General features: G+C 51.8%; 1 protein-coding gene across 4 annotated transcripts in view; it reads right to left on the minus strand.

The window, feature by feature from the left end:
* Window positions 1–17,655, minus strand: part of ACSL6 (acyl-CoA synthetase long chain family member 6) — a 65,317-nt gene extending 47,662 nt beyond the window's left edge. For 3 of the 4 annotated variants that reach the window (XM_047778575.1, XM_047778573.1, XM_047778572.1), the window contains exon 1: window positions 17,555–17,655. In XM_047778575.1, the coding sequence (XP_047634531.1) occupies window positions 17,555–17,603 (49 nt within the window). In that variant the 5' untranslated portion in view covers window positions 17,604–17,655. Of the gene's footprint in view, window positions 1–7,471; window positions 7,589–17,554 lie in introns of those variants that run through there. The other variant, XM_047778574.1, reaches the window with a different exon arrangement.
* Window positions 17,656–24,938: the final 7,283 nt, after the last annotated feature.

Here is a 24,938-nt window from a genome sequence, read left to right on the forward strand (position 1 = left end):
TCGGATGAGGATCCAGTGAAAGACACACAGCAGAGTCCCCTCAGAGCCACCATGGGCACCATGGGGTCTCCTTGAAGAAAAGTTGTAGCCAGGAGTGCTGGTCGCGGCTCAGTGGTTAATGAAGCTAACTAGCATCCATGAGGTTGGGGGTTCAATCCCTGGCCCTATTCAGTGGGTTAAGGATTCAGCGTTGCCATGAGCTGTGGTGTAGGTTGCAGATGCAGATCAGATCCTATGTTGCCATGGCTATGGTGTAGGCCAGCAGCTACGGCTCCAATTAAACCCCTAGCCTGGGAACCTCCATATGCGGCAGGCATGGTCATAAAAAGACAAAAGACAAAAAAAAAAAAAGAAAGAAAGAAAGAAAGAAAGAAAGAAAGAAAAGAAAGGTTGCAGCCAAAGGGCTGCCAGGGCCAGAGGTGATGCTGCAGCAACTTCTGAGGAACGGCAGTGCTCCCAAGGGCAGGCAGGGGGAGGTCCTGGCACTGCTGTGCCCCAGACTGTGGGGTCACTGTTCACTGCAGCTCTGCACCACCACAGACCAAGCCCCGAGCAGAAGATCTGGGCCCTGGGCTGTTCCCTCGGGATTCCCGTCTGCTCAAGTCCAGAGGATAAAGGACTGCCAAAGGGAAGCAGGGATTAAACCGGTGAGAAGGGAAAGGAATGGAGGCTCAGCGAGAAAGGGCTCAGCAAGTGCTGTGTGCACTCCCAGGGGTATCAGCAGCCCTCCTGACACTGAATCTAGCAGTCAGGGTGCCAGGCCCACCCACTGCCACCTGAGTGGACACAGTGGGCCTATCAGGGACACATGGGGGGGGTACCCTGTGCTGGGCAGTGGGTGCTTTCCCATGAGAAGCACTGGGGACTCATGGTGGTTCAAAGAGGGATGTTCCCAAGTGCTACCACATCCTCCTGCTAAGTGAAGCAGCACTGGCAGGACTAACATACAGCCTGCTGGGCTCAGGGTCTGCACTTCGCCCAGGACTGAAAACAAGAGCAATGGTGCACCAGGCACTGGATGCTTTTATCTCCCCCGGGGCCTCCTCGGTGTCCCTGTCCAGTGGGGCCTGAAGGGGGCTGTGTGACACCCACAGGTCTGCGTGGGCTCCAGGAGGCCACACACCGGCCCTCCACCCCCACCTCTAGAGGCAGGGCTGGGAAACCATGAGAAGCCCAACCACGGCCATTCTGCAGCCACAGGATATGAGCCAAATGGCAACTGCTTGACCCCTGAGAGGAGAGATCTGCTGAAATCCCAATAAATGGTATTTGTGCTAAACTCTAACATCACACATCACAGACAAGGTCAGGGACGTGCAACGTCACTGCAGAGAAGGTGAGCAAAGCTCCTCTGCTCAAGCCCCTTCTTCACTTATTAGCCCTGTGAGGTGGCACACACCCCACCTCTTCGGACCTCTGCTTCCACGTATTCAAAACAGGGACGGTATCACCCAGGCATGTACACTCCTCATCCGGCATCTGGCATGTTATAGGCATGCTGGGATTAACAGATGGCCAAGGCGGAGTTCCCATCGTGGTGCAGCGGAAACGAATCCCACTAGGAGCCATGAGGTTGTGGGTTCAATTCCTGGCCTTGCTCAGTGGGTTAAGGATCCCACGTTGTTGTGGCTGTGGTATAGGTCAGCAGCTGTAGCTCTGACTGGACCCATAGCCTGGGAATCTCCATATGCCGTGGTGCAGGCCTAAGAAAAAGCAAAAAAAAAAAAAAAAGAGAGAGCGAGAGATGGCTAGGTGTATGCCTGTCAGACCAAGGAGGATGCCGAGCCAAGGTGGGTATAAACACGGGGCAAAAGGAGCTGAATCCAGGTACCATGGCTGCGGGAGTTTATGCTCTAGAGAGGGCACAACAGACTGTCTGAGACTTGGGAACACTTATCAACCACCTACAGGCTCGGGGTGCTCCCTCCCTGGGGAGCAAAGAAGGGAGCCTCCAGCCAGCCAGAGCAATTCTCACCGAGTCCCTGACCCTCTTGAGCTGGAGCAGTCTTAAGGCCATCGGACAGGAACAAGCCGCTCCTGGCATATCGATCCAATTAAGGTTCTGCATCAGCAAAGCAGAGGCCGGGCTGTGGACCACAGTGCATTCACCAAGGAAATTGCTCTGGGAGGGCCCTGGCCAGGAGGCCAGCTGGCTTTCCTGGGACATTTATTTCCCTGAGCTGCAAATGGGAGACTAAGTCACAGCCAGGCCCAGCCGATAAATGACTCACTACAGAATGGAAAATCCAGACCTGGCCACCAGCTCTTGCAGGGAGCTCTGAGAGCTCAAGGACGTTTCCTTCCCGGGACTGAACTGACCTCATGGGCTGGGAAGCCAAGACCCAAGAAGGCCCTGTCCAGGGCCAGGACGCAAGCATACAGACCTAAAAGTTTTAGCGAAAACCTTGGAAGGAGGCCTCATCACCACCAGGCCGTTGCTCACAGGCCCTAAGCTGCAGCGGAAAGCGGGCAGTGGCTGTAAGGCGAGGTTTGCACAGAGCACAGCCTAGAATGGTCAAGACATCCATCCACCTGCCCATGCCCCCAGCAGGCCAACCCATGAGCCCTGCTCTGATCTAGCGCAGGGCCAGGCGCTGGGCTGAGCCGGACGTGGGCCTGCCCACAGTCTAAAAGGGCAGATATAGGAGGGAGTGGGCAGTGCTGCGAATGCTGTTTGGGCTGCGATTAGGCGAGGGGAGCCAGCGAAGACACCTGACGCAGGTATGGACTGGCAGGGTGGGCTTCTGGCTGGACGTGGTTCTGGGGCCAAGGCTGAAGGAGTCAGAAGAAACGGTGTCCTCAGCAGAGGGAAGCAAATACACAAAGGCTGAAGCTGAGAGAGACCATGGAGCCCTTGGCAGACTGAATATTCTACTCAGGAAATCAAGTCTTGAAAATGAAATCTACAAGGGTCAGCCCCACAAGTCTGAGGCTGGTTTCGCAGATGTGCCCAGTTTTCAGTGGCCCCAAAGTGTCACAGTCTCCAGGAGAGGGAAGAACAAAACATGTCTGACTTTCTGAACTGCTGGTGCCTGGAAATCGCGTGCCTGCCAACTAAACCGCTCAATCCTCACAGCAGCCCCGTGTACCCGTAACAACGTGGGGACACAGAGGCTCCACTCCAGAAGGTGCCAGCCGTTCACAGGTGCACAGTGAGCGAGCGGGGGAGCCAGGGCTCGAGCCCCAGACGATGGCCTCCCAAACCACCGCCTTGGGCTATACCCCGCTTCTCTGACCCCAGCCCACACTGCACCATCCCCACGCACAACCTCTCCTCTGCAGGGGTGCCGAACCCAGGGCAAAGAAGCTCCAGATCTGCTCAGAAGAGCCCAGGCTCAGGCTGCAGGGGCGGGGCGGGGCGGGGGGGGGGGAGCATGCAGCACGGGCCACCAGAGCCTGTGAGCAGGGATCAGCAGTTCAGCAGTCAGGCTGGCCACTCGTTCCTCGCCACACACAGGCTACAGATGGGCCCCCTCCTGGCCTCACGTCAGGGACTTGCCATCTTCCCGAGGCTGAGTTCTCCTCAAGGCGGCCCACTGGCCTGGATGCTGGAGGGCAATGGGACAAGGGCTTGGCCACGCACCCCTCCCCAGGTCCTACCTAGGTGCCCCCTAAGACAGCGTCTGAAGTGACCGCAGCTCCGCTGGCCCTGAGGCTGGGCCTGTGCCCCTTCCTGGCTGGGCAACGACAAGAGGGCATCATTCTGCCAGGCTCACAACCTTCTCAGACAGTCAGGGCTACCTACATTTACCCCGAGATTCCCTTCAGACTAGGAGCCACTGCAGGCTAGAGCTGCAAATTTGGGTCCTCTGAGGACACAGACATCAGAGCCAGCCTGTGCCACCCAGCCCTTGGCCTGGGGCAGGGCAAAGGCTGGGCCTGGGAGTCTAGTCATCTCATTATTTCACAGGGCTTTGGCTTCTGCTGACTTCCACTCCCTCTCTGTCAGCCTGAGGTGGGGCTCTGTGGTCCCTGGGGTCCCAGCCATGGCTGCCACCTTCCCTGCCCCCAGGAGGCTCTCCTGATTGCAGCAGCATAGAGCACGGAGCGGGGAGGGGACAGCACCCAAGGGAATCAGTGGTGCAGGGGTTGCCAAGTGAGTGGCTGTGTGTGTTTGTAAATATTCACCTGGCAGGAGGACACAGCCCTCAGCACCCGCGAGCCTCCTCTGCCCCGGCACATCCTATGCCTTCTCCCCTGGAACAGACTGGTTGAGAACACCAAGTGATGGCACAAGCTTGGGGGACTGGGGCCTCCCCACCTCGCCCTGGCTTCTGGCTCAAAGCACCTGGAAGGTGGGTAGCGAGGGGCATAGCTGTCAAAACCAAGAAGGGAGAGAACAGGAGGACGGGGGCCCAGGCGGGGAACATTTTGACTTCAAGATGACCGAAGCAGAGCTCCAAGACCCATATCCAGTGGAGGTGGCCCTGGAGCTCATGGCTCCACTTATGGCACCACCTGATGCAGCTTCCTAGTGCCAGCCCTCTAGTCCTTCACTGCCTGTCAAGATGGCTCTATGAGGACCCCCCGGTAGACATCTCCCAAACCTGACCACCCCTCTCCAGCCCCCGGGCCTGGTCTGGTCCAGCCACCCACCAAGCGGAGTCCAGACGCCCACACCAGCCTTCTCACGGGTCTGCTTGCTCTAAGCAGTGCTCGCACGGATGCCAAAGTTATTTTCCTGACATACTGACATGACCATATCATGTCATTACTCAAAAACCTTATCTGGCTCTCTCCTACCTTAGGACAAAAATCCAAACTCTTGTTGCTCGACCGAGACTCTCCATGATCCTCAGATCCTTCCCTCCCCTTAGAGTGACACCGGCTTCCCTCCGTATCAGCTTGGAGGGGGATGGGAGTCCTTGCGATGGGGTTCTTGGTCTCCGCAAACTTCAGAAGAGTGAGGAAGCACAAGGCGAGCCACAGATGAGTAAAGAACCTCCTTGACTCCCAAAGAAGAGTGCTAAACTGAAATTATAACCCTTCCAGGGCCAAGGGTCCCTGGCAATCAAGCCAGGGAAAGGGCGCAAAGAGGAATTCTGGAGCTGCACTGACGGGGGTCCAAATCCTGACTCACCCTATTGATAGCTCTATGACCTTGGACAAGTCACCTCACCCCTTTGGCTTCATTTCAAAATTCTCATGGACAGAGGGTGATGCCAGGGACACAGCAAGGGAAACATTTGGTAGATAGAAGTTAGCTGAAGCGGTTACTCTGTCTCTTCGGCAACCAAAAGGACTCCAAGACAACCTGCAAAGTTACATTCACACCCTACCTTTCCAGCAGACTCCTGGCACTGGGGAGGCGGCTGAGCTGGTTCCACTAGTACCAGCCTCTCTTTATAAAGGGTGCACAGGGCTCAGGGAAAGAGCTTACCACATCTTGATCAAAGCACCAAATCGGCAAAGGCCCTGCCCCAAGTCTGCCCTCCTGGGGACAGCCGATGGCAACCAACGCCGGTTCTGAGAAGCCAGCCGGTGGTGGAGGCTCTAGCAGTGGTGGCGGAGGCTTGCTGGCAGCTGTGGCAGCAGGTCTGGCAGGGACTGGGCGCAGAACAACTCTATGGGGAGCTGCTTGGCCCCACCACTCTATCTGCACACGGGGCACTGCTGGCTCAGATCGGCTCAAAGGCAAGTGATCGGGTCTTAACCCCTACCCTGCCAGGTTGCCAGAGCCCCAGTTCACACCCCTCTGCTTCTCCCCTCCCCACCCTGTCTTCAGTCCTGGAGGGGAGTTTGTCCTAAGGGCCGCTTCAGGACAAAGTCTTACACATCTATCTGTGGCAATGATTAAGGGCCAGGGCCTCAGCCACGGTCTGGGGACATGCAGCCAGTGCAAGCAGCGGGGCGGCGGGAAGGAGTGGAGATGGGGGTGGGGGATGCAGATCTCTGGTGCTGAGGGAGGCCCTCTCCACAGACTCCACTCTTCACCCCCACAAGGCCACAGTCTAACTGGGGAGCAGAAGGCAATGAGGCACAGTCCCAGGTCAGACACCTGCTCAGAGATGCTCAGGGCAGTGGCACTAGGGTCAGCAGCTACAGGAGGATGGCTTAGCTCTCCTACCAGACCCCAGGGAAGCATACCAGCCCCTCTTCAACGCAGTCCTCAGAGACGCTTGCCTGGCTTGCAGGCAGGTGCTCAACCTGGAGGAGCCAGAATCCACTTCCTGGCTTGTCAGACCTAAGCTGACGCCCAAACTCCCTCAATGCCTCTGGCAGACAGACCAGGACACTGAGGTCCCAGGACGCCTGGGGCCTCACTCTTGCAAGGTCTCTCCATAGGGTGAAGAATGGGGGAGGGGATTAGGTATGGCCTTTTTCCACTCCTGCGTCCATGGCCAGCATGTGGCTGGGCACACAGTAGGCACATGGTGGCCACTGCTGGAGAGTAAAAGGCAGGTCCCGCCCACAAGACCCAGTTCGCCAACCCCTGGCCCTACTCACAACTGTGCTTCTGAGTCTTCCAGGACAGGGCCACGTCTCCCCAACACCGTCCACCTGCCCTGCAGCAAGACCGCCCCAGGCTGCGCACTCTGAGCTCTGGAGAGCTGTGGGCACCACCTGCCTGGAAACTCCAGAGCTTGCAACACCTTCCCTGGGGCTAATACGGCTTCCACTGCTCACCCCACCACCAGGGGAGGGTCACCTGGAGGATTTCCTGCCTCAGCAGCCCTCACCTGGAACTGGACACAACCCTGTCTGGGCCCCCAGACTCCAGCCTCCAGCAACCCACCTGGAGGAAGCTGTAAAATGTACCAATTCCTGAGCACCCACCCTCAGTCCCCAAAGCCCCCTCTTCCTTCCTTCTTGGCAAGGCCCTTGCTTTTCTCTGGATATTTTTCGAGCATCTTTAAGATGAACGCCTCCCTTAATGCTTCTCAGGTAGAAAATCCAGTGAACACAACCGAAATCCCGGCTGATGGAAAACCACCCAGCGGCACCCAGGCACTAGGTTAAGAAAAGCACACAGCTCACCATCCCTCCTGTGTGACTCTGATCTGCAGAGAAACAAACGCAGCAGCCCAAACTCGGCCGGGCACCCACCCCTCCCACACAGGGACTTGTGCCTGTGCTGAGAGAGGTGGCTTTCTCTGCACCTTCCTCCTGGGTTTTAATTAGAGTCATACAACCACAGACAACTGCAGCAGACATGGGGCCAAGGCCCTCCCCGCGCTGGGAAGTGCCAGGTGAGACCCACTGCAAGTCCCCCAGGAGAGATGGGCCCAGGATTCAGGGTTGCTCAGTTACAATGTGGCTCACCCACCGGACCTCCTTGAGGAGGCTGATTTTAGCTCTGAAGTTTAATTAAGCTTCTTAAATGTAGAAAGGCCTAACTAAAGATGGCTGTGCCTGACCAGCGTACAGGGCCCCTGTCTCAACAGCCAGAATTCACTCAGTGAGGGAAGCAGCCCCCACTGCCCTCCGCCCCTCCATCCTCAGGCCAACACCTCTGAAGAATGTCACTCACCCTAAGCCCTGGTCAGGGGACATGGGCCCACATTCCTGAGGACAGCGCCGGGAAGCCAGGCTCAAACAACACTTTCAGAGATTTAAAAATACAAATAGCCTTGAGAGCAGAGAAGCAAAACAGAAACACAGTGTCTTTCACGAGCTGTGAGATAAAAGCTGTCCTGACCATGAATCAGGCCTAACAAAATCGGAACAAGGAGGGGCAGTAGAGGCTAACACAATGGCAAGGTTCCCATCAGAAATATTTCCAGGGGACGAAGACCAGGGCCAAAGGTGTGGGTGGGCCTCATCATCCTTCCTTCCTTTAAGCCAAGCCCTGGGACGGCAGGCAGAACCCTAGGGATCCTGGCGGGGGCCTGGCCATGAGCACTACACAGGCAGAGGGACGCCTCTGGCCAGACCCCACTGTGCAGGAAGCCAAATCTGTGGCTGCAACATGATCCTTCCCTCCCAGTCCATCTAGGTTAGGGCTGCCAGTGTCCTGGCTCCAGGAGCAAGGATCCATCTCCATCATTGGCCTAAACTGAGGACACACTGCAAAGCCTGCAGGTTCAAGCTCAGAAAGAGAAGATGGGCTGCTCCTGGCAGGGCCATGCTCTCAGAGCTCAAGGGCAGGTGGCCAGGGCATCGGTGGCACAGGACGTGACGTCCGCGAGCAATGGGGAAGTGCCTTAGACATAAGGAGGAGGGACCTGTTAGGATAAGGTTGGGGACACTGAGGCGGGGAGGAGCAAAAGAGGGATTCGCTGGCCCGCTTGTTCCCTCAGGAGCATCTGGGGACACCCTGCTGGGGAGGGGGGGTCACAAAAGACAGAATCTGGGACCTTCCTCAGTCAGAGAAGGGGAGCAGGGTGGGAAGGAAGGTTCTGAGCAGGGGGCAGAGTGGGCTGGTGAGTGGCAGGAAGAGCCTGTAAGATGTGCCAGGGCTCCCAGGAAAGAGGCAGGGGCTGGGCTGTGCTGAGGCTGGGACGATAGCATTCAGGTGCAGAAGGAAACAGATTGCGGGGTGTGCTACACACAGCTTTGTGCTTTTGAAGTCACAGCTACAAGCGGATGGTCCCCACCAGCTCACCTGATCCAGCACCTTGAGGCTTTAGGATGCTGAAGTGTCCCAGACAAGCTGTGCCTCCAGATCCTAACCAAAGGGACCACTGCCACAGCCAGGAGCCCATAAGGCAGCTTTACCCACCATTCCAGGGGCCATTGCTATTTCACAGGAATGACAGTGAGCAGAGAAAAGGGAGTTCTGCCTCTGATTAAAGCTAAGTTTTCCAGGAATGTGATAAACAGTTTAATTTTCTGCCTTCCCGGTACTTCACAAAGTTCCTCTTCTGAAGGCCACAAAGAGACAAATGTGAATTCACTCGGTTCAGCAGAAGTCTGTGCTGGCCAGTGGGACCCTGCCACTTCCTGGAGGCCAGGGCCACACAGCAGCTGGCACCTTTCACCAGCCTCCGGCCACCAAGACCTATTGTTGGCCAGGGCGCACCAGTGGCATCCACAGAGTTAACGCCAGCCTCAGGCAGCCCGGCCCTAGGCTGGACAGGGAGCACTGAGAACTCAGGCCTCCTTTTCAGGGCCAGGATGAATGAGGAATATGCAAATCACTGCCTCCCCAAGGAGCAGTGGCAGGGGAGGGCCTGCTGCTGGCAGGCCTGCACCTCTCTACCCTGGGTCTGTCACATGAAAGGGTTTGTATTCCTGCCGCTGGCTGCGGCATCCAGCCAGGATGGGGCTGTTCTCACCGGAAAACAAAAATCCCTTTCAGACCAAAGCAACACGAGGCCTCGGCCAGCCCGGGAAGGCCACTGGCCGTTGTTCACGTCGACCCACTTGGATTCTCCCTGAACCCACCACCACCTTTCCAGAGGGGGCTGCAGGCCTCTGCAGCCGCTGAGCAAAGCGCTGTGTCAGGTCAGGGTGGGTGGGACCAAGAAACGGACCGGCCCTTTCTCAGGCTCCCCAGTTGTTTTGTCCTTTTCAGAAATAGTAGAGGCTGGTCTCAGGTAGCAACTTTTTGGTATGAGGGAGCTTCAGGAACTCTCACAGTGTTGGCGGTAAATGTGCAGAAAAAAACGGGGGGACGTGACGGTAAATAAGAGCCCCTGCAGTGACAGAGAGAACTTTTTGTTGTTGTTGTTTTGTCTTTTGTTTTTTTTAGGGCCGCACCTGCGGCCTATGGAGGTTCCCAGGCTAGGGGTTGAATCAGAGCTGTGGCTGCCATCCTACACCACAGCCACAGCAACACCAGATCCAAGCCCCATCTGTGACCCACACCACAGCTCATGGCAACGCTGGATCCTTAACCCGCTGAGCAAGGCCACGTCCTCATGGATGCTAGTCAGTTCGCCAATCGCTGAGCCAGGAAGGAAACTTCCAGAGAGAACTTTTAAGAATGGAGGCCACAGGCTGCCCACAGTGCAGCTCCCACAATTGCCCTCGGGCTGTGGGTGGGGGCTTGTACCCCACGGCCCTCCAGAGCCTGGACGCCACCCTCCCCAGAGGCTCCATGACAAGGTCAAACTTTTTTTTTTTTTGTCTTTTGAGGGCTGCACCCAAGGCATAAGGAAATCAGAGCTGTAGCTGCCGGCTACACCACAGCCACACCAATACGGGATCTGAGCCACACTGCAACCTACACCACAGCTCACAGCAACGCTGGATCCTTAACCCACCGACGAGGCCAGGGTTCAAACCAGCGTCCTCATGGATCTTAGTCTGGTTCGTTAACCACTGAGCCACGATGGGAACTCCCCAAACTCCAAACCGGTTCAGACTTTCAGAGGCCAGAAATTCTGGTGACCAGGAGCTGTTTGTTAACCACCACACAAATACATAAATATCTATCTATCCATCCGACTACACACCCACCTACCTACATACCTATCTTAAATGTTATCAACGACAAAACCAAACCAAACCCCAGGCAAACTCCTAGGACATTATCACAAGAGAGACAGAAGAACATTATATCAGAATGAAGAATAATCACTTAAACACATTTAACTTGAAAAACTCATGGCACTGCCTTCATTTTCCACATTTTTGGAATGTTTGTTGCAAATTTCCTCATTACGCACAGCACCATGGATGATCCTGAGTGAAGAGAGCAGGTACGAAACCGTGCACACTCTCCGTGTGCAGAGACAGGACGATCACAAGCGAGGCTAATCCCTGGGCACAAAGCCTGCAGCCTATGGAGCATGGATGCTACTCAGACTCCCATTAACAGGACACAATGACACAGCAAGATTTCAAACACACACATGATCACTAAGCCTGGAAGGAAATCTAGGACAAAACCATCTGGGAGCTGATTCTGAACCAAAAGAAGGGTTTGTTGATGCTCCACAGACCTCCTGCAATCCAAGGGAAACAGGTCTTGTCGGCCTCTCAGCCCAGAGAAAACGCCCATCTTTAATGACGGTCCACTGCTGCCTCCCTCCTGGGGTCCTCCTACTATCAGGTGCGGCCACAGACTATGCCCATGAACCTCAGCGGCCAGGCATGTCCCTGTGAGAGGTCACGGGGCTGCCCCAGGGAGAAGCAGAAGGCAGAGGAGAAAAGAAACGTCAGGGCAGATGGAAAAGGGGGTGCTTCATAGATCACAGCCCTCCCTGCCGTCTGACCTGTGGCAAGGAGATCGGGGACACATGTACCCCAGTCTCCCACCACGCCCCGCAGAGCCAGGCTGGGGAAAGGCAGCTGGCAGGCAGGGTGGGGGCTGATGGTGAGCAAGTCCAAGGGGTCCCCCAAAGCACACCCAACCCATCTGCTGGCAGGTACTGGCACAGGAGCACTTACATTCTCCAAACATTAAGCAGGGTCCTGGGGTCTAGCTGGCTTTGTGCTAGGGGACACAGCAGAAGGGCCAAAAGACTGCCCCTTCCAAAGTCAAGGGGGTCACTGCAGGCCTGGATGGGTCCCCCTGAAGCCCCCTCTTCCATGCTAATACCTGCTTTCCTCTCACTGGCCTCTAGGCCTTACCATCCAGCCTCTGGCCAATCTCCCTGTCCAGTCCCACCGGCTGCTCCTTCCATCCCAGTTCTACCTTCCCACCCCATCTCTGACTGTCCTCGCTGTGTGGCCTCCAGCTGGCCTTGCTGTCTACTCTCTGGTTGACCTTACCGTCCCTCCCAGTAGCCCTCCTGTGCGTGCGGCAGGACCTGCTGTCAGTGCCCAGAACGGTTTAGAGCCAAGGTTGGGGAGAGGGTTAGTGGTCAGGAGGAAGCCCACCGAGGATTTTCAGCCCCTGAACAACCTGGAAGAAAAAAGAAATCAGGGGAGCAAGGAAAACCTACTAGAAGGGAACACAGTGCTTTATAGCAAGCTGAGTCCTGCTTTGTCCCTCAGTATCCACTTCTGGTGCTGGGACCATGCTCTGGAAGGCTGGCAGAGGGGCTGGGCTCCCAGGGTTGATTCGTGGGCTCTGTCCCAGAGCTGCCCATTCAACCTGGGCCTGCCTGTCTTCTCTCTCCAGGCCTCCGAGAGCCTCCCATCCCTAGGTCTGCTCCTGGCCCCAACAGGTGCCCACCCAGATCTGCTTACCCAGGGTCTGCAAAGGATGCCAACGGTTTCCTCACGGGCACCATCCTGGCCTGGCTTCCTGCCCTAAAGCCCTAGGAGACACTTATCTCAGAATGCAGGCCTGAAAGGACAGATGACAAATCAGATGCTAGCCACTCCCAACTCTTCATGGACACCCCCGAGCACCCCTACTCCCTGGGAGTAGCTGTGGAGAGAGAAAAACACGTCTACAGGAAGAGCTGGTGAACGGGCACAGATGGGACTTCTCGGGATTTGAAATCTTTTAGGCTCTGAGATGACAGATCGGGCTTCTGAACAGACAGCCCAGCTGGGCTCAGAATCTGTCCCACCCATTTCCCATCTTTCTGCTTCTGCCCATTACAGAGCCCAAGCCTCACACGAATCAGAAGCCACACAGAGTAACTAGGTCTGAGAACCTGGACCACACCAAACATGGGCTCCCAGAGCAGCTGAGCAATTATGTGGGACCACCCCTGGGCCTGACACGAAGGACAACCAACCCAAGGGTTCAAAGTAGCAATCTGCCCACAGCGCTCCCCTCCTGGGGCCCGATGGGTGTTTAGCAGGGGCTCTGGCCAGGCCAACACGGAGTACAGGGCCATCACGCCAGACCATCCAGTGAGCTGCAGACCCTAACTGGGTCCTTTCGGCTCTGTTTGGCCAGAGCTCCCAGCCCATCAGGAGAGTGAAAACTTGGAGCTCTGAGGAAACCGTGTCTCGTCCTCAGAGATTATCCTTCACAAAACCAGTCACTCATTCATTAACTCGGCAAACACTTCTGGAGCACCTGCTTCTGTTCCAGGTCCTCCAGTGAAAGCTGATCTGTCTCTGCCTACAAGGAGGTCATGCCTGCTTTCCCCTATGGCTTCTCCCTACCAGTGACACCCCCAGCTGGCCTGGCACCCAGGAGGAGCACCTTCGAGGTCTGTTGTCAGCCAATCGACTTGCAGTGAGAAAACAGATTACAAAATGCATCATTATTAAGGGTAAATTATTCTCAAGGAATTTTTCATATTATTCGCTTAGGAAATCGACACTGTGTGCCAGCCCTGGCTTGGGGCACAGAGAGGAGACACCAGGCTCTGCCCTTAAGGAGAGCACAGAGCACAGAGGAGGCCAAAGGCTGTAGTTAGGTGGAAGTTCAGTGCCCCCAGGAGATGCATGTGGCTCGAGGATTGCAGGGGCAGTGTCGCCTTGGCCATCCACATGCCCAGTTTTGGCCATACGTCCTTGATGCAGCTACCACACAGAATGAAGCCCATGCTGCCTGGCCTGGCCCTCCAATGCCTGCAGAGGCCAGCCCTAGAGACCTCACTGGCTGAGTGGAGTCTGTCCCTAGATCCCAATCATCCACCCTCCCATTTTTTTCCCCTCTGCCTGGAATGGATCTTTCTGCCTAGAATGACTTTTCTTTCCCTATTCCCTGTTTGCATGTCAGAAGCCTGCACCTCCTTTGATGAAGGCCTCACTCAAGTTGTTATAACTTCAGCCGACACTTAAGGGAGCCCTTTCTTTCCTGTGTGTCAGCCCCTGCTCCTTGCTCATTACACCTGTCTTCTCTTTAAACCCTCCTGGTCCAAGGATGGCCCACTGACCAGCCTGCTGGAGGGGCTCAGACACTGCCTGATCCTCCAGGTCCCTTAGCTGGCCTGAACCTGAGAACGTAGTCTGACTCAGCTCTCAGGAGCTGCTTCACCATTGAGCCTCCTTATATCCTGGCACCTCATCTATGAAATGGGGATCACGGCACCACACTGTTTTGGGAAAGCTTGGGGGACTGTAGAACATGGTGCTAGACGCACAGCAGGTACTCAGGAAAACAGCAGTCAAGTCAGCATGTTTGCAACAATACCTCCCCCAAGAAAACACTGCCTTCCCGATACACACACAGTACTACATTCATAGTAAGGCATATCTGAGTGCCTTACTATGTGCCAGCCAGGCATTGGCTCGTTACACACGGCAGCTTCTGTTATACAAATGCCTGTAACTTCTGCCTCCTTTTGCAAACAAGTCAGAGCCTCGTGCTCACTTACCTGCATGCTACCTGTGTGGCACAGCCTGGGTCCCATCTGGGGCTGTAGCTGAGCCAAATTTGGCCTTCTGAAGGTCAACCCAAGAGCCCTTGAATCACAAGGGACAGAAAACCAGTCAGAGAGCTGAATGGTCAGGTTCTGCCACCCCCTGGTGTCAGTGTACTCTCACCAGGAGTGCCCCAATATCCTACATGGGCCAGGCGGGGAGAGAAATCCCCGTGACCAGAATTCTCCTGCACAGTGGTGTATCATGTGCAAATCTGGGCTTTCTTTTGAGGCATGCCCTCACCGGTTCTGCCTGGAGCCTCACCATCTGTCAGGGCCCTGGCTGCCTTCTAAAGTCCCCTAAGATGGGTCTAGTTCTTCACCGTAATGGGAGTGAGATGGGGACAGAATCTGATGGGGCTACACTAGCCAGGCTGTGCAAATCTGTGCCTGCCCTGGACACCTATAGCCAGACTGTGGCCACACCAGTCTCCGCCACCGGGGCTAGCCCCCATCCCCTCAAGGATCACAGCTAGGGCCTCCCAACTTCCCTTTTCTGGAACCCAGCCTCAACTGGGCCATGCCTGGGCCACAGTTATCCACATCTATAACGTCACAACAACCTCCCACTGCTCCCCTAGCCTCCACTCTCCTCCTACTGGCTCAGCCTGGCCACTGCAGAGAAATAAAACCCTCTTCTCTAGAATGCCCTGCCATCCAGACTCCATTCTCTCCCACAACCTAGACTCTTTAAGCCCTAAAGACCCTAAAGACCCTTCCCCACCATAGTTCTTCCTGCACACCTTTGCTGGCCTGACTTTCCCTACAGGGAATGCAGTCCACCTGCCTCCGACAAACAATCCCGTATGCAGCAGAAGCCCACTCAGACGTCAAGTATATGGTTGCACAGACTGAACCCTGTAGGACACAGGGCTGCATCAGTCTAGAGGTAGGGGTGCCAGCCTAGCATTTCATCCACCAACAGGGGTGCCTCTTTCAACTTTGTACAAGAGTGCCATCTAGGCAGGCAGAGGTGCTAGTCCATTGCTCCCATAGTCCTGTGAGTGCTCACAGCACTGAGACCATGTTTTCCGGGGCCAAGCACCCAACTCAGCACACCGGATCTATTTTATCTGTTTCCTTGTTTACTACTTAACACACAGGTGGGGTATGGGCTGGCCCAGGAATCAGGGTTGATCTCCACAGTGAAGAATAGAACAGTTACAGCCCATGCTCTCCTAAGACTCAGAGTCCATGGCCACTTCCCCAGAGTCAGTTCCTCCTCCAGGTGACGCCCCTTTACCTTCCCTTGTCTCCCTATGGCCAGAATGGGTGGCAAAGAGCACATAATTCTACAAAGAGTAATATCACCTCAGAGGTCCTCTCCTATTCTGGCTGTTGCCACGGGACCCTGGAGATTACAAGGCAGAATGTGCTCTTGGTCTTAGCCTAGGTGTCCCCTCTTCCCTGAAAGAAAGACTGGGGTCCAGGCGAAGTCCCAAGCAGGGTGGGACACACGATCTGAAATGCCACAACATGTGTCTGGAGTAAGCACCACACACCAGCCTCAGTGTCTCACTCTTACACCAAGGGTGGACATCTTCGAGGAATTTCCTATAGCCATGAAGAAGCTTGGCCTCTATGGAAGCAGGTGCGTCCTGTACAGCCCTTCAGTGGACACCAAGAGTCACCCCACTTAACCACTCCGAGGCCCCTGTACAGTCCAGTCCTTCAGTGAGGAAGTTTCCCCATTCTGGGAGGCACAGCACTGCTTTGGGAAACACTCCACACAGAAGCAGGACATACCAGTTTGAGTAAGTGCCTGCTGAATCCCACTCCCAGACAAGGATCCCACAGTGTGAGCAGTTTTATTTATTTTTTTCTCAGAGGCCACTGATGCTCCCAGACACCTCCCTATAACCACAGAAGACCAACGCTCCTGAGAGCTTGGATCCGTGGCCGGGCAGGGGCCTCCAAAGGGGCGCTGGCACAGGCAGAGGCTCTGAGATCATCACCTAGGCAATATATAGTGGCTGTTACTCTCATCATCATTATCATTATTTTGATAACTTTGGCCCCTTACTCCAGCTCTAGCCCTGACCTTGCCTGTTGGATGAACCCATCAGGCCCACAGTGGCCCTGCATGGCTTGTCCTCTCGGACACAGCAGACAGAAGGAGCTTAGGGAGCTGAGGGGATTAGGGAGGCCTCACTCGCTGCCCAGCTCAAGGGAGGGATCCCCGTGGCCTGACTCAAGGCAATGGTGGTGGGGGACGCCTGCCATTTACTTGGCGCACCAGCCCTACAGGTTCAAGCCTGATACTACCAAGCACTAAGCAGTGACAGATCAATTAAAACCTCAGATCAAACCCTAATCTGTCAGAGAGCCATGGAATTGGGCAAGTCAATTAACCTCTGAACCTCAGTTAAAAAACAGCACCACCAACCTCCTAGGATTTGCTGAGAATATTAAGTAACACACGCAAAGTTTCAGTTAAGGATTTCAAAAAGGTCAGCTTCCTCTTCTTCCGCTCAGAATCTTACCACCTCATCTGATGCGGCTTTCTGAACCTGAAATAACAATAAACGCTAACATTCATAGAGCATTTGCTCTGGAGCATTTTAAGTCCAGCTTCAAGCCAGTTTCAGGTTCCAATACTTCACAGACATTATCAGGCTGACTATGCCCAAGGCGGTGGGGCTGGGTGGAGACCCTTTAGCAGTATCTTAGCCTAGAGGAACCCAAGGCTCACAGAGGGGAGTGGCTGGTGGAGGCAGCAAAACTGGTGGATGAATGGGTCCTGGGTGAGAGCCCAGGCTCTGTGTGGGGAGGATGGGCAAGTGCTGGGCAGGGTGATTCAGAGGGGTCCTCAAAGCTTCTTGAGAGGATGTGGGGGGAGGGGCTGACGCCTGTGAGGGGAAGAGAGGGACACAAACCCTGGGCATAGCTGAGGAGCCAGACGAACCTTGCTTTACAGAAACCGTGTAGTCCAGCTGAAGGGTGCGCGGGGAGGGTTTGTGAGACCCCCTCACGCCGGAATAGGAAGCCCTAGGCGAGGCCTGGCCACGTCCTTGACCTGCTGTGGGACCTCCAGGACCAGCATCCTCAGTTTCTGGACCCTGGAGATGAGCAAGGTTGCACCGTCTGTCCCTGGCCTTGGCCTTGGGGGATGAGTGGGCTCAGGGCCTACTCTGCTTGGCGGATTGTCCTCACCCACAATGGGAGGGGGTGCCAGAACGAGAGAGAGGTTGTTGTAGGGTCGCAAAGAGCTGGCTGCTGTGGGGTCGCAGAGAGCAAGGCCCCTCATTTTCACCGACACAGCGGCTTCCCAAACCCGGCCCAGAGCCCGCCGGAATTCGGAGCGCGGTTTCGGGGGGAGCACCTGGGCGGCCCAAAGGAGCCCGGAAAGGACAGGTCGGCAGCCTGTGCTGGAAGCCCACCCCCGCCCAGGATCAAGACCCCGCAGGATGCGGGAGATGGCGGTCACAGACGAGGACAGGGCGGGCACTTACCCATGAAGAGCCAGAGGGAGCCCCCCGACACGAGGAAGAAGGTCAGCATGTCGGCCAACGTGGCCCAGCCCGGCCCGGCACGGCCTCCCCGGCCCGCAGCCCCGCAGCCTCGCAGCCCCGCAGCCCCAGCAGCCGCCGCGCCGCCGCCGGGTATTTTTAGCCCCCGCCCCCCGGCTCCGCAGCGCCCCGCCTCCCTCCGCGGCTGCGGAGTCTCGGCGGGAGGGGGAGGGCGCTGCGCGTGCTCTAGCCTGAAGCCCCTGGCAGCCCCGCCGCGGGCAAGGTCCCGACGCCCGCGGCGCTCAGAGCCGCGTTGGAACCGCCCCGGCCCCGGGTGGGGTGGGGGTGGGGTCGGGCTGCAGCTCCGACCGACCTCTCGCCCCAGCCCAACGTCAGGACCCGGCGTTCTGGGGAAACGGGCAGGAGTGGGGGCGCACGCACTGCGGGAGCGTGACGCCTCGTGCGCCCCACGGATGCGCGACCTTACCCTGCGCGACCCTGGCTTTGATGGCGCGGCAGCCTCCGGTGGCAGAGGGGTCGCTGCCACCTGTTCTAGAATGCACAGGCGCAGGTGGGCCAGTTCCCGCTGACGCTAACGCCCCCTAGGACCCCAGTTTGCAGGCACCAGAAGCTTCTGGGTGTCAAGTCTGCAGGCCAAAGAGGAGAGAGGGCGGTGAAGGTCTAGCTCGGATCTGGTAGAGGGGCAGCCAGGCCAGAGAGTGCCCGTATTCTCTGGGGACTCCAGACCTCAGATCTCTCTCTCTGAGACACGGGGATCTGAGGCTACCCAAGGTCACAGGAGGCTCCATGTGGTCACAGGCTGCCACCTAGGGTCACAGGAGGTCACAGGAAACCACATGGAATCACAGGTGTTTCACCAGAACACAGGCAATCCTTGTCTTCATACACTATCATACGTGGCACATGAGGTCTGAAGAGGCCCCTCGTAGCTACAGTGAAGGGACACATAGCCACCCACAGTCACAGATGGCCACACTGCTAGCTGAGGGGTTGTGTTAACAAACTGAACTCACCGCTCCTGAGGCACAGCAAAGCTAATCTACTGACACCAGGTTGTGGTGAAGGAAAATACAGCGCTTATCTCGTGGTGCTCCAAGCAAGGGAGTAAAGATAAGCCTCAGATCCATTCCAACTTGGTCTCTGAATTTTTTTTTTTTTTTAAGGATAAGAACAAACAGGCTGGAATGAATGTCTAGTGACATTTCTATAACATTTCTTCATTGTTTCGGGTGTCAGGATGTCTCCAGTTTATGACAGTCAGGCCAGGTGGCCCACGGCTCGGGGTCTGTTAGCGCATCTCGCCCTGGAGAAACAACCTGAGTTTGTACATTAATAATGATATGTGTAAGAGCTCTTCGTACATTAATGATGTTATCGGCAATAGAACTTTTAGTCATTTGACTCTGGTTGATTACTGTTCAGTTAGCACAAGACAGAGGTCAGAGGGGACAAGAAAAGGAATTAAGTTTTGGATGGAGGATTAAATCATAAACTGGATAAGGGAACCTGGTTTTAGGGGGACTTGGTTTCAATCCCCAGTGCTGTTTTAACTTTCCCCCAAATCTTTGAGGGAACAGGGCGATGACCACTCTGGCTATTTCCTGCTGAAATGGGGCATAATCCTGCCTCGTTGTGCAGAATGGAAATGTTACCTACCAAGCTGGAAATATTTCCATTTCTCCACTGTTTTGGTGCTATAGTTTATAGAAGATTGTATAGTCAGGTACCCAATTAGAAGGAGGAGGAGGAGTGACAATTTGACCTTTAATAAGCCTTGGAAATTATAGCTCATTCTGAGAAATTTGGGAGAATAAGCCGGAAAACCAGCCCGGACCTAGTACTTCTGTGGCAACTTGTAGCCAGGTAGCCAGTCTCCTAATTTTTTGTTTTTGTTTTAGGGCCACACCGGTGGCATATGGAGGTTCCCAGGCTAGCGCTGGAATGAGAGCTATGGCTGCTGGCCTACACCACAGCTCACGGCAACACTAGATCATTAACCTACTGAGTGAGGCCAGGGATCGAAACCTGCATCCTCATGGATCCTAGTCAGATTCATTTCCGATAAGCCATGATGGGAACTCCCCAGTTTCCTAATTTTATGTAAGTAGGTTTTAACTTCTGATGTAGTATTAATCTATACATAACAAGAGTTATTAGCCATTACACATATATCTCCATTTTCTGCTAAAATCAAATCTAAAGTAATTTTATTGTCTACTGCTATTCTGGCTAAAGAATCTAATGCCTTCTACTGGGAGGCTATGGCTTGAACTGTCTCATTTTTTACTAATATTCCTAAAGTAAGAGGAAGATTTCATAGTTACCTTGAGATCATAAGGTTGCAGTTGGCAGCTGCCAGCTGCCAGCAGATACTCTTTTGAGAATAGCTGGTGGTGTCCTTGAATCTGATACAAAACAGAAAATTCAAGTCCTCAGTCATTCAGGTCTGAAACCATGTCCATAACAGCCATCAGCTCTATTTTGGATGCCTGAACAATAATTACTTTATTTTGACTTCTAAATGCATTTCTTTCCCTTAATGGTTAAAGCAGATGTGCAATGCATGTTCAATAAGCCACAGAACAGGTTGTGCCAGTCAAAGGTAAATCATATATAAGCCAGAGAGATTTCCCCAGACCTCAGTATGTGAAAATATCTCTGATCCTTGACGCTTTTGTTTGAAAATCTTTTGATAGATTAAAATATTTGTCCCTTGATGTCAGAGTGATACTGCCTGGCCTGAATCTATCATGTTCTTCAGTGCTAAACCTCCTTTTGTGTGTATATAGATAGACAGACAGATAGATTGATAGATAAGACTGCTTGAAAACGTAGGAGTTTACAATTTCTGGAGGATCAGGTAGAAAGGAAAGATAAATTTTGCTTCAAAATTGAATTGAACTTGTAATCATAATTAGCTTAAGAGGAAAGGTTTCCTTATATCTAGAAAATACATATTAAAACTCAGTCATATTTCAGAAAAAATATTAAAAAATATAAGCATAATCACTAGTTCACTAAGTCCTATGTACCAAACCTTTCTGTTAGCAGTTTTATGTCTGACTGATAACATTTTATCAGGACATGTTAGATTTTTTTAGAAATTCCATATAATTTCTAAAACATCTATATTAATACTATTTATGCATACATTATAACCTGAGATGGTTTATCACTCATTCGACAATGCTTCCCATGTAATTTAACACACCAAATAATCCTAGTTAGTTTAATATCTCTCTCTGAGACGCTTCAGGAGCCCTTTGGAAAACTCAACATTAGTGAGGGCTCAAATGAACTTTAGTTAGAATTTGATCTTTGAGTGCAACAGGAGACAAAGCCCAGAAATAAACCCAAGAACCTATGGTCAACTAATCTATGACAAAAGAAGAAAGAACATACAGTGGAGGAAAGACAGTCTCTTTAATAAGTAATGCTGGGAAAACTGGACAAGAACTTGTAAAAGGATAAAATCAGAACATTCTCTAATACCATACAAAAAATAAACTCAAAATGGATTAAAGACCTAAATATAAGGACAGATGCTATAAAACTCCTAGAGGAAAACATAGGAAGAATGGTCTTTGACATAAATCACAGCAATATCTTATTTGATTCACCTCCTAGAACAATGACAATAAAAACAAAATTAACCAATGGGACCTAATTAAACTCAAAAAGCTTTTGCACAGCAAAGGAAACCATTTAAAAAAATGAAATGGCAACCCACAGAACAGAAGAAAATCTTTGCAAATGAGGCAACTGACAAGGGCTTAATCTTCAAAATACACAAAAAACTCGTACAACTAAAAAAAAAAAAAATCCAATTAAGAAATGGGCAGAACACATCTCCCCAAAGAGGACATACAGGTGGCAAGTAGGCACAAGAAAAGATGCTTAACATCACTAATTATTAGAGAAATGCAAGTCAAAACAACAATGAGCTACCATGTTACACTAGTCAGAATGGCCATCATAAATAAGTCTACAAATAACAAATGTTGGAGAGGGTGTGGAGAAAAGGGAGCCCTTCTACACTGTGGGATGTAAAGTGTACAACCACTATGGAAAACGGCATGGACATTCCTCAGAAAACTAAAAATAGAATTACCATATGATCCAGCAATCCCACTCCTGGGCGTATATCTGGACAAACCTATAATTCAAAAAGATACACGCACCTGTATGTCACAGCAGCGGTATTCACAATAGCCAAGATGTGGAAACAACCTAAATGTCCAACAACTAATGAATGGATTAAGAAAATGTGGTACATATATATAATGGAATACTACTCAGGTATAACAGGCAATGAAATGATGCCATTTGTAGCAACATGGATGCAACTTGAGATTCTCATTCTAAGTGAAGTAACTCTAAAAGAGAAAGGCAAATACTATATCACTTATATGTGGAATCTAAAACATGGCACAAATGAACCTATCTGCAAAACAGAAACAGACGCACAGATACGGATTGTGATTGCCAGGAGGGAAGGGGAGGAGGTGGGATGGATGAGGAGTTTCGGGTTGGTAGATGCAAACTATTACATTTAGAAATGATAAGCAATAAGTTCCTACTATATAGCGCATGAAACTATATCCAATCTCTTGGAATAGACCATGATCAAAGATAAATATGAGAAGAAGAATGGATATGTATGTATGACTGGGACACTTTGTTGTATAGCAGAAATTGGCACCAACATTGTAAATCAACTATACTTTAATAAAAAATAGGAAAAAAAATGAATTTGATCTTTCGTAACTTTGTCAAAAATATCAAAAAATAAAAAATACCTGGTCAAATAGCATCACAGGTCACTGTGAAGTAGTAGTTATTCAGTTGACCAAACTGACAGTAAAAGATATCAACAAAAGTTACAACAAATTTCTTAAAAGCTTGTAAAGAAACTTACAATCTGTTATTAAAAGCAGCTTAACATTCCTCGAAAAAAATTTGTTCTCTTAACAGAGAGAGAAACCAAATTCAGGTTTTTCACCATCTTACCTTTAATATTAAAATTGATTTGCTCGGAGTTCCTGTCGTGGCACAGTGGTTAATGAATCCGACTAGGAACCATGAGGTTGAGGGTTCGGTCCCTGCCCTTGCTCAGTGGGTTAACGATCCGGCGTTGCCGTGAGCTGTGGTGTAGGTTGCAGACGCGGCTCGGATCCCGCGTTGCTGTGGCTCTGGCGTAGGCCGGTGGCTACAGCTCTGATTCGACCCCTAGCCTGGGAACCTCCATATGCTGCAGGAGCGGCCCAATAAATAGCAAAAAGACAAAAAAAAAATTGATTTGCTCAATTACATTCGTTCTAATCTTAGTAGTAACCACACACAGAATTAGTTTCTAGAGATATTTTTCTCTTACAAATTTAAAAAAAAAAACAAAACAGGTATTTATTGTCTCAGAGTTCTAGATCAAAAGTCTGAAATCAAGGTGTGAGGAGGGCTACACATTCTCCCTCTCAAGGTAGCAAGGAGGGATCTGTCTCAAGTCTTCTCCTAGCTACTCCTATTGTGCCCTGGATTGAGGCAACCTCTGTTCAATCTTCATATGGTGTTTGTTTGTGTGTTTTAAAATAAGGACAATAGTCATATTGGGTTAGGAGCTCACCCTATTTGAGTATGACCTCATCTTACCCTACAAATTATATCTGTAACAATGCTATTTCCCCATAGTACATTGAGAGTTAAGACTCAATGTTTATCTTTAGGAAACAGTTCAATCTATAGCACTAAGTTTCCTCTCTTTATAAAAACAGACCCTTGCTTCCTCAGCCTTCTTGAATCTGGAGTGGGCAAGTACCTACTATTGAAAAAAAAAAATGTTCTTGGTATAAAAGGAGAGCAGCATAAAGAAAAATTTAGCCTTGGAGTTCCTGTCGTGACTTAGTGGTTAATGAACCTGACTAGTATCTATGAGGATGCAAGTTCCATCCCTGGCCTCACTCAGTGGGTGAAGGGTTTGGCATTGCTGTGAGCTGTGGCGTAGGCCAGCAGCTACAGCTCCGATTTGACTCCTAGCCTGGGAACCTCCATATGCCGCTGCAGGTGCAGCCCTAAAAAGACAAAAAGAACACCCCCCCCCCAAAAAAAAGAAAGAAAAATTTAGCCTTTCTTCTTACCTTTTTTTTTTTGTCTTGTTGTTGTTGTTGTTATTGTTGCTATTTCTTGTGCAGCTCCCGCGGCATATGGAGGTTCCCAGGCTAGGGGTCGAATCAGAGCTGTAGCCACCGGCCTACGCCAGAGCCACAGCAACGCGGGATCCGAGCTGCATCTGCAACCTACACCACAGCTCACGGCAACGCCGGATCGTTAACCCACTGAGCAAGGGCAGGGACCGAACCCGCAACCTCATGGTTCCTAGTCGGATTCGTTAACCACTGCGCCACGACGGGAACTCCTCTTCTTGCTTTTGTTATTTGTTGTTTGTGGGTACACCACTTGAAAATGCCAGAGTTGTCTTACTACCATGGGGAGAGACATCATTCCAAAAGTCTAAGCAAAATACCCTAAGCTAGGGTCCCTAAACCAAACCAGGGATGTCTGATGTCTAGGCTTTTGTTATGGCTCACAAACTTTCTACAACTTTCTATATTCGTATTAATTTGTCCCTTATTTTCTCTTCTATTTAGAAATAACCAGCTTTCAGACAAAATTACTTTATTTTCCCTTAGCAAGACATATTTGCATTCCTCATACCTTTTTTTCCTCGCATACAGAGATTTTTTCCTTATTAATTTTTAGTTTTAATTACATATATTAATTAGAAATCTCAACTCTTAAAAACTCTAACTTTTTATTACTCAGTGAATTCTATTACATTTATAGTTCAGCAACGATCATCACAATCAAATTTTATAGCATTTCCATCCCAAACCCTCAGTGCATCCCCACACATCCCAACTGTCTCATTTGGAAACCATACATTTTTCAAAGTCTGAGTTAGTATCTATTCTGCAAAGAAGTTCATTGTGTCCTTTTTTATATTTCACATGTAAGTGATAGCATTTGATGTTGGTATCTCATTGTCTGACTGACCTCACTTAGCATGATAATTTCTAGGTCCATCCATGTTGCTGCACATGCCATTATTTCTTTTCTTTTAATGGCTGAGTAATATTCCATTGTGTATATGTACATCTTCTTTATCCACTCCTCTGTCAATGGGCGTTTAGGTTGTTTCCGTATCTTGGCTATCGTATATAGTGCTGCAATGAACATTAGAGTACATGTGTCTTTTTGAGTCATGGAAAAACCCTAACTCCTGGTTAAAAATAAGACAGTGTGGTACTAGTACCAAAACAGACCAATGGAACAGAATAGAGAACCCAGAAATAAACCCAGATACCTATGGTCA

The sequence above is a fragment of the Phacochoerus africanus genome, chromosome 4 (assembly GCF_016906955.1).
Source record: "Phacochoerus africanus isolate WHEZ1 chromosome 4, ROS_Pafr_v1, whole genome shotgun sequence".
NCBI classification, from domain to species: domain Eukaryota; kingdom Metazoa; phylum Chordata; class Mammalia; order Artiodactyla; family Suidae; genus Phacochoerus; species Phacochoerus africanus.